This window comes from Mycteria americana, chromosome 7 (assembly GCF_035582795.1).
Source record: "Mycteria americana isolate JAX WOST 10 ecotype Jacksonville Zoo and Gardens chromosome 7, USCA_MyAme_1.0, whole genome shotgun sequence".
Lineage (NCBI taxonomy): Eukaryota > Metazoa > Chordata > Aves > Ciconiiformes > Ciconiidae > Mycteria > Mycteria americana.
Window position 1 is genome coordinate 63,627,412 of NC_134371.1, and position 12,448 is coordinate 63,639,859.

General features: G+C 46.6%; 1 protein-coding gene across 2 annotated transcripts in view; it reads right to left on the bottom strand.

Annotated features, from left to right (window-relative positions):
• Positions 1–12,448, bottom strand: part of LRP8 (LDL receptor related protein 8) — a 196,688-nt gene that overhangs the window by 16,455 nt on the left and 167,785 nt on the right. The window contains exons 5-9 of one of the 2 annotated variants that reach the window (XM_075508792.1): positions 11,413–11,775; positions 4,776–4,898; positions 4,303–4,425; positions 1,283–1,402; positions 1,028–1,153 (exon numbers count right to left, since the gene is read on the bottom strand). In XM_075508792.1, coding sequence (XP_075364907.1) covers positions 1,028–1,153; positions 1,283–1,402; positions 4,303–4,425; positions 4,776–4,898; positions 11,413–11,775 — 855 coding nt within the window. The remainder of the gene's footprint in view (positions 1–1,027; positions 1,154–1,282; positions 1,403–4,302; positions 4,426–4,775; positions 4,899–11,412; positions 11,776–12,448) is intronic. The other variant, XM_075508793.1, reaches the window with a different exon arrangement.

The window sequence follows — 12,448 nt, forward strand, 5'->3', positions numbered from 1 at the left end:
AAGCTGCGAGTCAAATAGCTAAAATTTTAGTTCACTCTGTGCACCTCCCTGTTTGAGGTAGGGACAGGATGGGAGACTCAGAACAAGCTTTAGTGGGTTAGACTGGTTTGACTCCAACAGTGGCCAGTAGAAGATCCTAGCAGAAAGCATCTTTCCACTGGGAAGGACAGAAGGGGAATGAGGAACATGATACTGAAAGGGAAGAGCTGGAACAAGGTTCTAGCTCTGGAATACGTTGTGCTGCAGGGCTCCCAGCACAGACTCTCGGGCACAACAGAATTTTCTAACCAACAAGCAGATCAGTGTCCCAGGATTTGGGTCAGTCCTAACTCACTGCAGGTGTGAGACTAACAGACTTTATGAGGACAGCAGGACACTGCGCATACCATATAGAACCTGGGAAGAAAAAGGCCACATGGACGTGCAGGATAACACTAGAGGAGCAATTTTGTATTGCAGGTAACCCACCCTTCCCCAAGAGACCCACTGTTTCCATTAAAGAAACCCCCAGCATGGCTAATGCTCAGTCTTGCACAATTCAACTTTCTATCCCTCTAACATTAACATTCATTTTTGCAATAAGGTCGAGCAAACTGCTGGTGTTCGTGTTGGTAATTTGCATAAGAGGCTGGGAGGGTGGAGAGGTGGCTAACCTACCGTGCTTTAATTGGGATGTTTTCTTCCTTTTAATACTACTACCACTAAATGTTTTTGCTGCACTGTTTTTAATAACACCTGTCAACAGACTTTCTTTTCTAGTTTCAGCTTCAAACAGCCAACTAGTGACTGTAATCTTGCTCTGTACACTTAAAATATTCTGATCTGCATGATCAGTAGTTCTTGCCTAGAGACGCATCTGCTATCACTGCAGCAGTTCTGTGCTGCTCGAAATGAAATGTCTTTGCTTGCTTGCTTTGCTAGTTTCCTTTTGTTTCTGTTCCCGTAGCCTCAGCCCTGCAAGCATGTTTTCTTATCGGAGTTGTGATGTTGAGCAAGCAGAGTTTAAGTGCCTGTGGCGCTCTCTTACCTACAGCTTTGCAGTTCTTGGACAGGGTGTCCATCTCGTATCCCTCGTAGCACTCGCATTTGTAGTCCCCCTTGTAATTAATGCAGATCTGGCTACAAGCGTCTGGATTCTCACATTCATCTATGTCTGAAAGGAGTGTTTGAAACCCATCAATAACTTGAAATCAAACCATCTGTGATGGAGCAATGCTGAAGTGAATATAATCACGTCTCTGTATGGTGAAACACAAGGGACTGCTGTTTGCATGTAAATTACCTCCACACGTTTTTTTATCCAGAAGCTTGTATCCGAGCGGGCATTCACATTCATAACCAATCTTCAAGTCTTTGCATATGTGTGAGCAACCACCGTTGTTCATAGAACATTCATTAATACCTGGAAGCGATATACAGATTATCTATGACAAAGGAGGGCTTTTAGTTGTAAGACTGAATAAAATTAAGAGAGGTCCTCAGAAATTTTCCCATATCTATCAGCTTTTGGTAGCCAGGAGCTGGCCCCATAGACCATATGAGTGACTTCACGGATAGGAAGCCACCACCATATCACTTTCTTGCTCTTTATTATTCCAAAACAACACTGTAGGATCATTTGGACTGAAAGCTAGTGGCTAAATGAACAGGGAGCCCTGGGGATAAGAGCGTATGTGAATCTCTGCATCTCATCCCATCAGAGAGCTGCTGCTTTGAGCATGTTCTGCCACATGTGAGAAACTTCTAAGGGACCTAAGGGCTCTCTCCAGGAGACTCCTTCTTCCCCATGCACTGGTTCATGTTGACTTTTCTGAACAGTCTCTCTGAGTTTTAATAATTCATGCTGGTGGAGTCTCATCTCCCAGGGGCCAGCTATTTTGAAATACTGTACTATTTTCCCCATCTAGCTCCAAGGAATGATCTATGTGAAAATTCCAGAAAACACCAAAGTACAGTCTGTCAGAGATACTCCATTAGCACTGAGATACAGTCCTCCCAGAAACACCTCCCACATGACAGTCTCTGCTGGCAGCCTGCATCAGCCCAAGTGTGCAATTTATGAAGCAACGGCCCCCATCCTCTCCTGGGTCCCCGTCTAATCCAAGGCCACCTCTCTGATCCTGCTTTCAAATTATGAAATGGAAAACAGACTAAATGGATCCTTGTAACTAGAACTGAATGAGAGGTTAAGGAGAGCTGGTTTCCTGTCAGAAATAACATTTCTTGCTGTTGTAATTAACCTACACAAGGTGAAGAGAAAGTCCTCTCCCCAAGTAAGACTGCTGAACAGAAGCTGTGGGATTTCAGGGATAGTGGGCTCACTAGAACAAGCAAAACTGACTTGCTTCAATCTAATAATGCAATTTAAAGGCAAATTTTTCATTTATCTTTTACTTCTTGCTCCTTGCACACTGCAGGTGAGCAGTACAGAGGAGACATTAAACCAGAGCTCTTGGAACAAAATGAAAACAACCACAAGTAATTAAGTCAGTAAGACTAGGAAAATACCATGCCAGAAGGAACCCCATCTCAGCTCTGGGATGCTTCCACCTTCCTATCAAAGACACACACATACAGATATCAATACATTATTAATAGAGTAAGTTCACCAGGCTCTAAGAAGGTGTCCATAGAGTCACATTGTGTGTTGTCACTGATCAGTGATGTTTATTAATGGGTATCTCCTATTCCTACACTTGCATAGGCCTCTAGCAAATTGGGTCATAAACGTGCACAACTGCTCTCTGCAAAATACTACAAAGGCTGGTTCAACTAACAAGCAAACCCTTACTCAGATGATTCCCATGGTTTCAGAGGTGCTTTGTGGAATGGATTTAGAAATTGTAAATCAAGTGCTGCTTCACTTGCTGCACTTCTCAGTAGGAGCTGAGGAAGAGCCAGGCAGAGACCTTAGCCTGTTCTCTTTCTGCTGGGCAGCTGCTGCCCACTACCCAAACTTCAGCAGTATATTCACTGCCTGCCTAAAATAAGACAAGTGATGTTCTGTCTTCTGCCATGCTTTTTTTGGGGAATCTCAGAGGGCACTGCAGTGTCTAGCACACAGCTAGACAGAAACACCAAGATGAGGAGCATGTCCTGCACCTCATGCCTTCTGCATGGATTACTTGTGCATGGGTGTTACATTCACAGCAATCCACATCATTCTGCACTCTTAAGGAAACATGTTTCCTTTGGGGGCTATTCTCTGCTCAGCTCCCTAACTCAAACGACACTTCACTGCCAGCCTGGGACCGCACCAAGTCAGCCACCGTAAGGTTTAGCACCAATCCCAGCTGTGCCGTGCCACTGCCCAGTCTCCTTTGTTGGGAGACCTCCACAGACAGACAAGTTGCGACACCCACTCAGAAAGACAGGGAGATATGGATTAGTGTGGAAGAAAGCAAGGGCATACTGAAAGCACAAGATAAGAGCATCCTCACTAGCCATGCACACACGCTTCTTGTCTGATACAGAGGAGAGACTGACAGTTCTTCCTGAATATGTGTTATTTAAGAGGAAGGCACAGAGCTCCATGCTACTGGTGCTCCATGATGTGATGGAAGCGGATGACTATCTGAGACATTTCTGCACTGGGGAAAAAAACAAATGTGTTTGAGTAATGCTCCAGATTGGGGCTGGTGCCCACAATGCCTGGTGGGAAAGGTGAGAGAAGGGCTGCCCTAGGGAGAGCGGCAGAGCTCTCTAGCCTGGGCTTTCTGTTCTGCTGACCCTGACAGCCCCGGCTCTCGTGACTTGTGCATCTCGCTAGCCCAGAGCTGGCAGGACGCTGCAGAGAGCAACCTGCTGTCATTTCTAAGGGAAGCAGCAACGACATGTAAAACCCAGAAATGGCTGAAGTCCTCTCTCAGTGATTGCTGCCACTCTATGTGTTTTCACCTTCAAAGCGTGTTCCCAATGCTAAATTTTTATGAAGTTATCATCATCTTACAATCCAAAGATAATTTAGGCAATGAGGCTAAACAAACTGGTCTGTGCTGTGGAGTACACTAGTATCTGGGGAGAGGGGGAATTCCTGGTTCCTAGTCCTGTGCTCAGTTTATACATCCCTCCAAGAATAAAAGCTGAGTTGAGAAGGGCACAGTTCAAACTTACAGATGATCAGACTAGGCTACTAATTACATTCATATGAAGGGTGATGAGAGAATAAAGGCAAGGAAAGAGGAGCAGAGTGAGAAATAGCATTAGCAGCTACATGTGGTTACACTCAAAGCTGTGAGCACCAGATGGAGGAGAGGGGAAGCAGTTACAACAGGAGCAACACGTAGAAGGCAAGTACTGTACCACATTCTTTCAGAGGCTCGTCAGACCAGTCCCTGCAGTCTCTATGTGAATCGCACACTTTGCCTCCGTCAATGCACTCTCCACTCTTACACTGAAACTTGCTGGGACTTTCACATGCTGACTCTGTCATGTCGGGCAAGAGAGGAAAGCAACTAAGTTAGACGAGGCTCATGACAACAAAAAGCCTGATATAAAGCTTCAAGAGGGTGTCATTAGCAGAAATGGGATGGGATTAAGCAAATGAACATTAAGCCTGAGTATCATGCAAGGAACTTTTCAAGTCATGCAGTCTGCCTGGTCAGCACAGTCATCTCTCCCAAGCAACCCCACTGCCAGTATGGCTTAAAACTCTACAGGAAGCAGCCTGCCATGGCCCAGAGGAGCAGCACAGGCCTCTTCCCTTTCCAATGGCCACGCAGCTCTCACAGGTTTACACCACAGAGCATGAGGAGTGCAGAGCTGTCTATACCTACCTTGGATGCAGCCTGCCTCATCGCTGTTGTCAGGACAGTCGTGCACCTTGTCACACTGCTTTGCTCCGTGGATACAGGTCCCATCGCCACACTGGAATTCATCCGGCCGGCAGGTCACCAGAGCTTTAAGACAACACATTCAAGCATTAGCCACGCAGGACTTGAATCTTTTCTGTGGTACCTTTTAGCCACGTACCTCTAATACTGCTGGAGTTTTGCACCCTCTGTCAGCAAATGTCACAGAGCATTGGTTGCTTCCACCAAAGCAACAGAGGCAACAGCTGCCTCAGCCACTGTCCTCCTGTGCCCCTCTGCCATCCCAGATCACCCTCTACATCCTTGGGAAAAGAGCCCCAAAGCCCGTATGAGCAGATCTAGTCAAAACAGAACCACTGCAGGCAGTGAAGTTTCTCGGATGAGACACAAGAAAGCAAGCAGGCAGCAAAACCATAAGCAGTGGAGCCCCTCTGGGGTCTTCAGTCTATGTGAGAGGCCAGGCTGCTTTCCAGCCAGGAGCGCGGAGTGGCACTGGGTAGGCAAAGGCAACCACTCCTCAGCTCTCTTGCCTTCAGAAAAAATGATATTTAAGATATATTTTAAAACATGTTCAGGCTAAGGGCATGGGCAAGAGACACGTATTGACTCTGTCTGCCAAAGCCAATGTGGTCACGCTAGGGATGAAGCTAGCAACACAGACACGATCATTCAGGTTACTAAATGCCCATGAGCTAACAGACCACTGGAAGGCAGAAGAGCTCCACTGCACTGCGGCTTCGTGTTTCTTGGGGTTACAGGCCAAAAACATCTCCATAGTGTCAGGCCAGGTTTCAAACCTGAAGCTCGTTTGCCCAAGTCAGGTTATTACAGACTCAAAACAGATCTGATGAACAGGAAAGTTGGGGGAAAAAAAAAAAAAAGACAGCTGCACTGACCATACTAAAAGCAGTCATGTTTCCTTCCCCAAGGTTACACTAAGTGAGAGACGTCCCTAGCTGGGACCAGACTTGTGCTGACAAAGGGTACAGGGCAAAGGACTGCAGCCTGTAGTTCACTGGCAAGACAGGCTCCTCATTCCTGGGACATGTTATGCAGCTTACTTCTGAGGGGACTGTCTTACAGATGTTTTCTTAAAATCCTATTAAGGCAGCGCACCCTGGAGAGCTCTTGATTCTAGCCTTTCCATATCTTGCTGATTGTGTACTGGTATCATGTGGCAGAAAATCACTGCCTCTGAATAGCTAGAGGAGGTCAGCACTGATGTTACTACATGGGAGGTGAGAGCTACATGGCAGACTTTCCTTGACAATTTGACAAACTGGCTCTAATACAAAAATTACTGCTTTCAGATAACCCAGGAAGAGCCACAGACATGAAGTGAGCTAGCATCGATACCATAAAGTATTGGTTGCACAAAAGCTCAGTATTATTGGTGATTGCATCCCACAGGATGCAGGATCCAGATTCATGACTGCTTCACTGGACTTAGCTCTAGTGTATCTTCAGCTGGCGAAGGGCACAAGAGACAGGACAGGGAAAGCCACCACTGCAGGGCTGGTGGGGGAAGGGAGAAATCCTGCCTTTAGAAATACACAGTATTCATATGAGGAAAGTTTGGAAATAGCACTGCTCCTTGGAGAGGAAAGCCATATGCACTATATTCATAAAAAGCTGGAAAGCGAGAAAAAAATCCAAGCAATGAGCATAGTTATGGAACCAGCTGTGTTGCCACATTTCAGCTAATAAACCCAGGCACAGAAATGGGAAACCTCAGTGGGACATCTGGGACAGCAGCTCCAAACTAAGCATGTGGGAACTGCTGCTCTAAATGGAGAAAAATGAAGGAGAGGAAGAAACAAAGCTGTGGTCTGGGAGAATCACAGACCACAGATCTGGAAGTGGCACTGAGAGTTCCTGCAGGAAGGCAGAGGTACTTCTGCTTGAACTGTTCCTGCCATGTACAACCACCTGCCTGGAGAAGCCCTGACGATGGAGAGACCACCTTCCCCCTAGGCAATCCTGACCTCTTCCAAGCTAAACCTTGGACATTGCAAAGCTTTTCCTACTGTCTAGCAGAAAATTCCCTTGCCACAATTACTTCTTGTCTTCGCCCCCAACATGAAAAACAGTTTACTTCACCTTTTCTGTAGCAACTTCTATATGTGGAGACAAGAAAGGATGGTCCTCCATTTCTGACTATAAGTATTAACCCTCCACAAAAGTGTAACATGTAATTAAAGCCAATGGGGGTCTTGTCTTTCCTAGAGCAGGAACAGGTCTCCAGTTTGTCAAGTAAATCTGCATGACGACAGCTACAGATTTGGAAGGCAGCTGTTATAAAACCCACTAGTTGTCCTCAATTGTAATCTTCAAAGCTCTTCTAAAAAGCAGTTATAGCTAGATGCTAAGAATAGAAAGGTTTCTAATCCTAAAACAAATTAAAATGAAGAGAATTTTGCAGGAACTGCAAAGACAATGCTGCACAAGCACCACAAGACTGAGAGAAAAATGACAGCACAGCTCTTAACTCAGTTGCTACAGGGACTGCAAAACATAGATGTGGGACTGTACAACATCACTGCACAAAGCTTTTGCCTCAAGAAGAAGAGACAGAAGTTTGGAGACCAGGCTTGGTTTCCCGGCTCACTTCTCACTCCAGCAGAGCTGTGGAAGTTCAGACCTTTGAGGAATGGCCCCTGAGTCTCTTAACAGACATCTAAAAAGAGCAGATACAGTAACAACTCTTACTGATCACAAAGATACTAAAATGCATATACAGCATTTCTATTTTTTGGTGCATTTTTCAGTAGGAGGAGAGAGAATGCTATTTTTCTACCTGGCCTGGAAAGCATAAGTTTGAGGGGAGAGGGCCAGGCACTTTGTTATCCTGAAGCCAGGACACAAACCCATCTCAGCACCACTGGCAGAGTTGACAGCAGGTTGCCACCAGGACCATTCCTGAAGCAGAGCAATATCCCAAGAAGAGGGAAGAGCTGTGATGTTTATTTGCACAATGTTCAGAAAATTGCTGTGCTGTTTTGGAGGGTTTAAATCAGTGAAGTCTCAGCAGTTTTATAGCCATCTCTTCTGCTCCGCAAATCAAATACGAAACAATTTACCAAAGCCCTGCTAAATTAACAGGTGCACTCAGACACACTTCCCATTTGCAAATACTGGGCACAATGCTGTATTGCTCCAATTCAGCAGATATATTCCAGATTCCAGGTCTGAGCCTGTGTTTCTTCTGTCTTCTGTTTTTTTTCTTCTTTTTCCCCCAAAAATGAACTTCATCTCAAGAAAACCCCAGCATTTGCAAAATGCATCAATCCCATTTTATAGATGTGGAGACAGAGGTACAAAAGTGTGAGGTCAGGTCTCAAGGGATCTGCTTTCTAGCTGTCATTTGTAAGCATTATTTATTCTCCCTCCTGGATGCCCTAATGTGAGTTGCAAAGGACGTTTTAAAATATAACCATTCCAGATTTGGAGACCAATAAATCTAACCTAATGTTCATTTTATAAATATATATACATATTTGAATATATATGCTAGGGAAAAAAACCCAACCACTCAATGTTCTCACACAGCTTTCCTGAAATGACTCATTCCCTCCTATTTATTTGCTGTCTCGCTGCCAAAACCTGTTCACCAATTGTCACCCTTCATTTCTGCTCTACTCGTTTATCACCGCAAAATGACTGTAACAAATGACTGGTGGTGGCCTCATGACATTTTTTTTAAAGCACTAGCTCCCATCCCTCTGTTTTATACAACACAAACCCCATATGATTCCTATTTGCAAGAGAAGATGTAGTGCTGGTATCTGCAGTTTTAATCAAGTCAAACATAGGGGAACTTGTGCCATCCGTGTTGCTAAGGGGATGGAGCAGTGTCATACACCTGTAACTCCCTGCGTGCCACGTGATACTGATCTCAAAAAGAGAATTTCTGGAGAGGAAAAAAAAAATAATAAAGGTCAATCCCTAAACTCTTCGGTCCAAGAGAAGAACAGTGATGCTGAGTTTCCAGGGCTCTCAAATGTCACTTTCTTAGTGCGGGCATGTGCACCTGAGCAACAGCTGCATTTAGGATGGGGAAGCAACATTAGTTTTGACTCTGACCCAGGCAACCCATCAGCTACACGAGCACTCAGCGCCGCAAGTCCTCTCTCCTGGCTGCTACCTTAGAGATTCCTCTCCCCGCGGTGTAAACAGCAGCAGACTTATGAATCTCTGTGGCACTGGGGTGACTCCTAGTTTGCACGAGTGTGAAGGGCAGAACCAGGCACTCTGTACAGAGGAGCACTGCAGTAGCTAAAACATGCATGGGGCTTTGAATCCCGCTGTTTCCTGGCCCACAGGACTGAACGCAGCAGAAGCAGCTCACATGCTCATTTCTCCTGGGTACGTAAGCTGCACATTGTGCTGTACTGAGACTTACTGGAAAAAAACCTCGGGTGCTAAATCTCCGCTAGTCAGAGATATAATTGCCTCAAGTCACTTCTGCCACATTTCCTCCGTCCTCCACTGGTTGTCAGCACTGTGCTGTAGTGGTGTCCAGCTGCATCCTCTGCCCCAGGGAGGCTGCCCTTGGCATATCTGGAGGTGCTACTTGGTGAAGCTGCTCTGTAGCTGAGGGATGCTATCAGAGCCGTGCTCCTTTTGGGCCTCACGTCTTGGGACTCTGAGCTCAGCTGGATATTGCTGGTGTCTGTCAGATCAAGGAAAGAAGCTGGGGAACGGTGCTCCCTCTGCCTTCAGCAAGGTACATGGGCACAGTCCCACTCCTCTCACCCAGCAGTGTCAAAGTAAATGGGGCCTGTAAAAGACTTAAAAAAATTCCTTTCAAGCTGAACAATAGGGATCGAAATTTTAGAGACCTTTCATTGTAAAGCGCCATCTGTAAGCTGCTCCCCTCTTTCACCACTCGGAAATAGAAGGGAGCTCAGCTTTCCCTCTCCTGAGTTTTCTAAACTTGGCCATCCTGCCAAGTTGCCGTCACTGCAGGGGATACAACCTGTGGGACAGAGATGAGTTCTGCTGGGAGTCCCCTGCGCCAGACACCAGTTCTTCACCTGTGTTTGTTAGGTGGGCCTAGCCACTGCCTCCTGATTCAGAGGGGATACAAGTCCAGGACTGTCTGCAGGAGGTCTCAGAATGAAAACAGGCACCAAACAACACAGGCTGTCCCAGCTAGCAGTGCACACCTCCACCGGACATGCTCCTGCCTGGCTTTCTTACAGTCACTTCGTACTGAAATGCATGCCAGGAACCAACTTTGTCTCCTGACTCCACTGTCCCTGCGATGCTTCAGACCCTTGAAGTACTGCCTGGGTACCTACTGCGCAAGAGCTCTGTCAGCTCCTGTATCACCTTCTTGGAGATAAAGGAAAAGACTTCCTACGTAATCCATCCCTACTCAGAAGGGGTTGACAGCGATGATATCTTTGTACCCAGCAGTCAAAGCTGCTCTCTTCCTAACAAAACATATTTGGCTTCTCCTACTCTGCTCTCACCTCTCTTTTAAAAGAGTCCTTGGCTCTTTTAAAGGCACAGAAGCTCCAGGGTTACCTGTGGCTCATCCCCCTGCTCTCCTGCAGTGTAAACAGTGGTGTCCAGGACTTACTACATCCTCCTCCTCTTGCTAAAGAAGCCACTGAATTTACATCTGCCTCTCTGCCTGGGAGAGAGTCTGATGCCCCGCTCCTTGAAGGGCTCTCCCACACAGCTGCTCTGAGCTCACCAGCCTGGACTCAGTGTTATCAAGGCTATGAAAAGATGGTGCTGGCAAAAGTGGTAAATTTTCTTAGGTACCTTTGGAAAAATGTCTGGTTTCTGCAGCTGGTTGCTGCCTTCCTCCCCAGAGGTGGCCCAATGTCAGGGCTGCTAAATATATACAGCTATGTAAATATTTTATTTTATTTCAATCTTGTGATTATGAATATTTTAGCAAAACATTTTGCTCTTATTTTCTTCTCTCTCTCTCTCTCCTTCCTCAGGTAAGTGACCAGCTTGAACAGTTTAGTGGCTAAAAATAGATGAAACATTCAAAATACCACGCACGCCAACAACACCATGTTAAATGCATAAAGGCAGCTGAAAAGAAATCCATTATTTATTAGCTCTGTGCCTTTATCAAGCCAAGCTCAAAGTGCATTTCAAACTGAATTCTTCAGAGGTGGTGCTCTTGACTGCCTTGTTCAGTATACTCTAACTTCAGAGGCAGAAAATTAATTATTTTTTTTTCTGCTGATCATATATTCCCTTTAGCATTGTGGCTTCTAACCTCCAGGCTGTGACCCCACCATGCAGCCTGAGGGCTTTGAACATTTTTCCCATATTCCATTCCTTGTCTTTCTAGTGAAACAGATCTCTTCTGAGGCATGGTACCATCCAACAGCTCTTGCACCTCCTCTCTGAATCCTCAAGGAAAAAGCATAAAGGGAGCCTGGAATATACCTGACCCTGCTGGGCTGGGCACCCAGCCATGCCATTTGGGACACAAACACTCCTTGTCAGGCACACAGTCGCTGCACAGACATCAAAGACTTGCCTTAAAACACAGCTCACAGCAGCCTTCTGGCCCCTCTCCCCCACAGAGGAGAGCCCTCAGCCCTGCCCTACCCCTGCAGACACTCACGGCAATCCTGCTCATCAGACTTGTCCTTGCAGTCTTCGTCCCCATCGCACTTCCAGTTCAGGTGGATGCATTCACCATTGCTGCACTGGAACTCATGAGCCGCGCAGGTGTTGAGGGCTTTGGCATCGTAGCCACACTTCTCTACAGACTCGTCCGACTGATCCTCACAGTCCGGCTGGTTATCGCAGACCCACAGCTCTGGGATGCACACGCTGTTGTTGCACTGGAACTCATTGGGGTTGCAGGTCAGAGGGGAGCATTTTCTTTCATCACTGCCATCCCCGCAGTCATTGTCACCGTCGCACACGAAGATGGTGGAGATGCATGACTTGTTACTGCACTGGAACTCATTGGGAGAACAGGCTTGGGAATAAAAACAAACAGGTGAGCTGTGAGGTCTCCAGCTACCCCTCACCACTGTGCCAGCCTTAGCACATTAGAAATGTCTGAGACAGGGGGAGGGCGAGGGCACAAAAGCATTAACTTGGCTGTCCTAACCCAAAACATTTTTCCCAATGGTAAACTACATGGCAAGGAGCAGGTGAAGATGAAGCGGTCATCTCCCCAGCTGTGCCATAGGATGCATCCTCTATGGCCCATGGGCAGCCCTGAAGAAGGGGGAGCAGGGCTGCGAGAATTGCAGGTAGGAAAAGCAGGGGGCCAGCTGCAGTACTGCCCTGGTATTGAGGCAAGAGCAGCCAGGCAAGCCCCAGTGCATGGGGTGACAGCACAGAAAGAGTGGGGAGATTGCAGGGCGGGCTGGAGGTGTGCTGGCACGTGCTGGTGGACTCGCACAGCGCTTTGCTTTGCTCCACGCTGACATCACCAGCTTCCTGACTTTCACAAGCACAGAATCAGGTTTCAGGATTTCACAGTGTGCCTGGTTTTGGACATATTAAGTGGGATGTGTAGGGTAAATATTTAGTGAGTTGAGCATCAATTTAGCTGCAATCTGCCAGTAAGGCCCTCTACAACACACTGAATGCCTTCCCTGGAAATCACAACTCAACATTAACATACAAATGAGGCGTTTCTC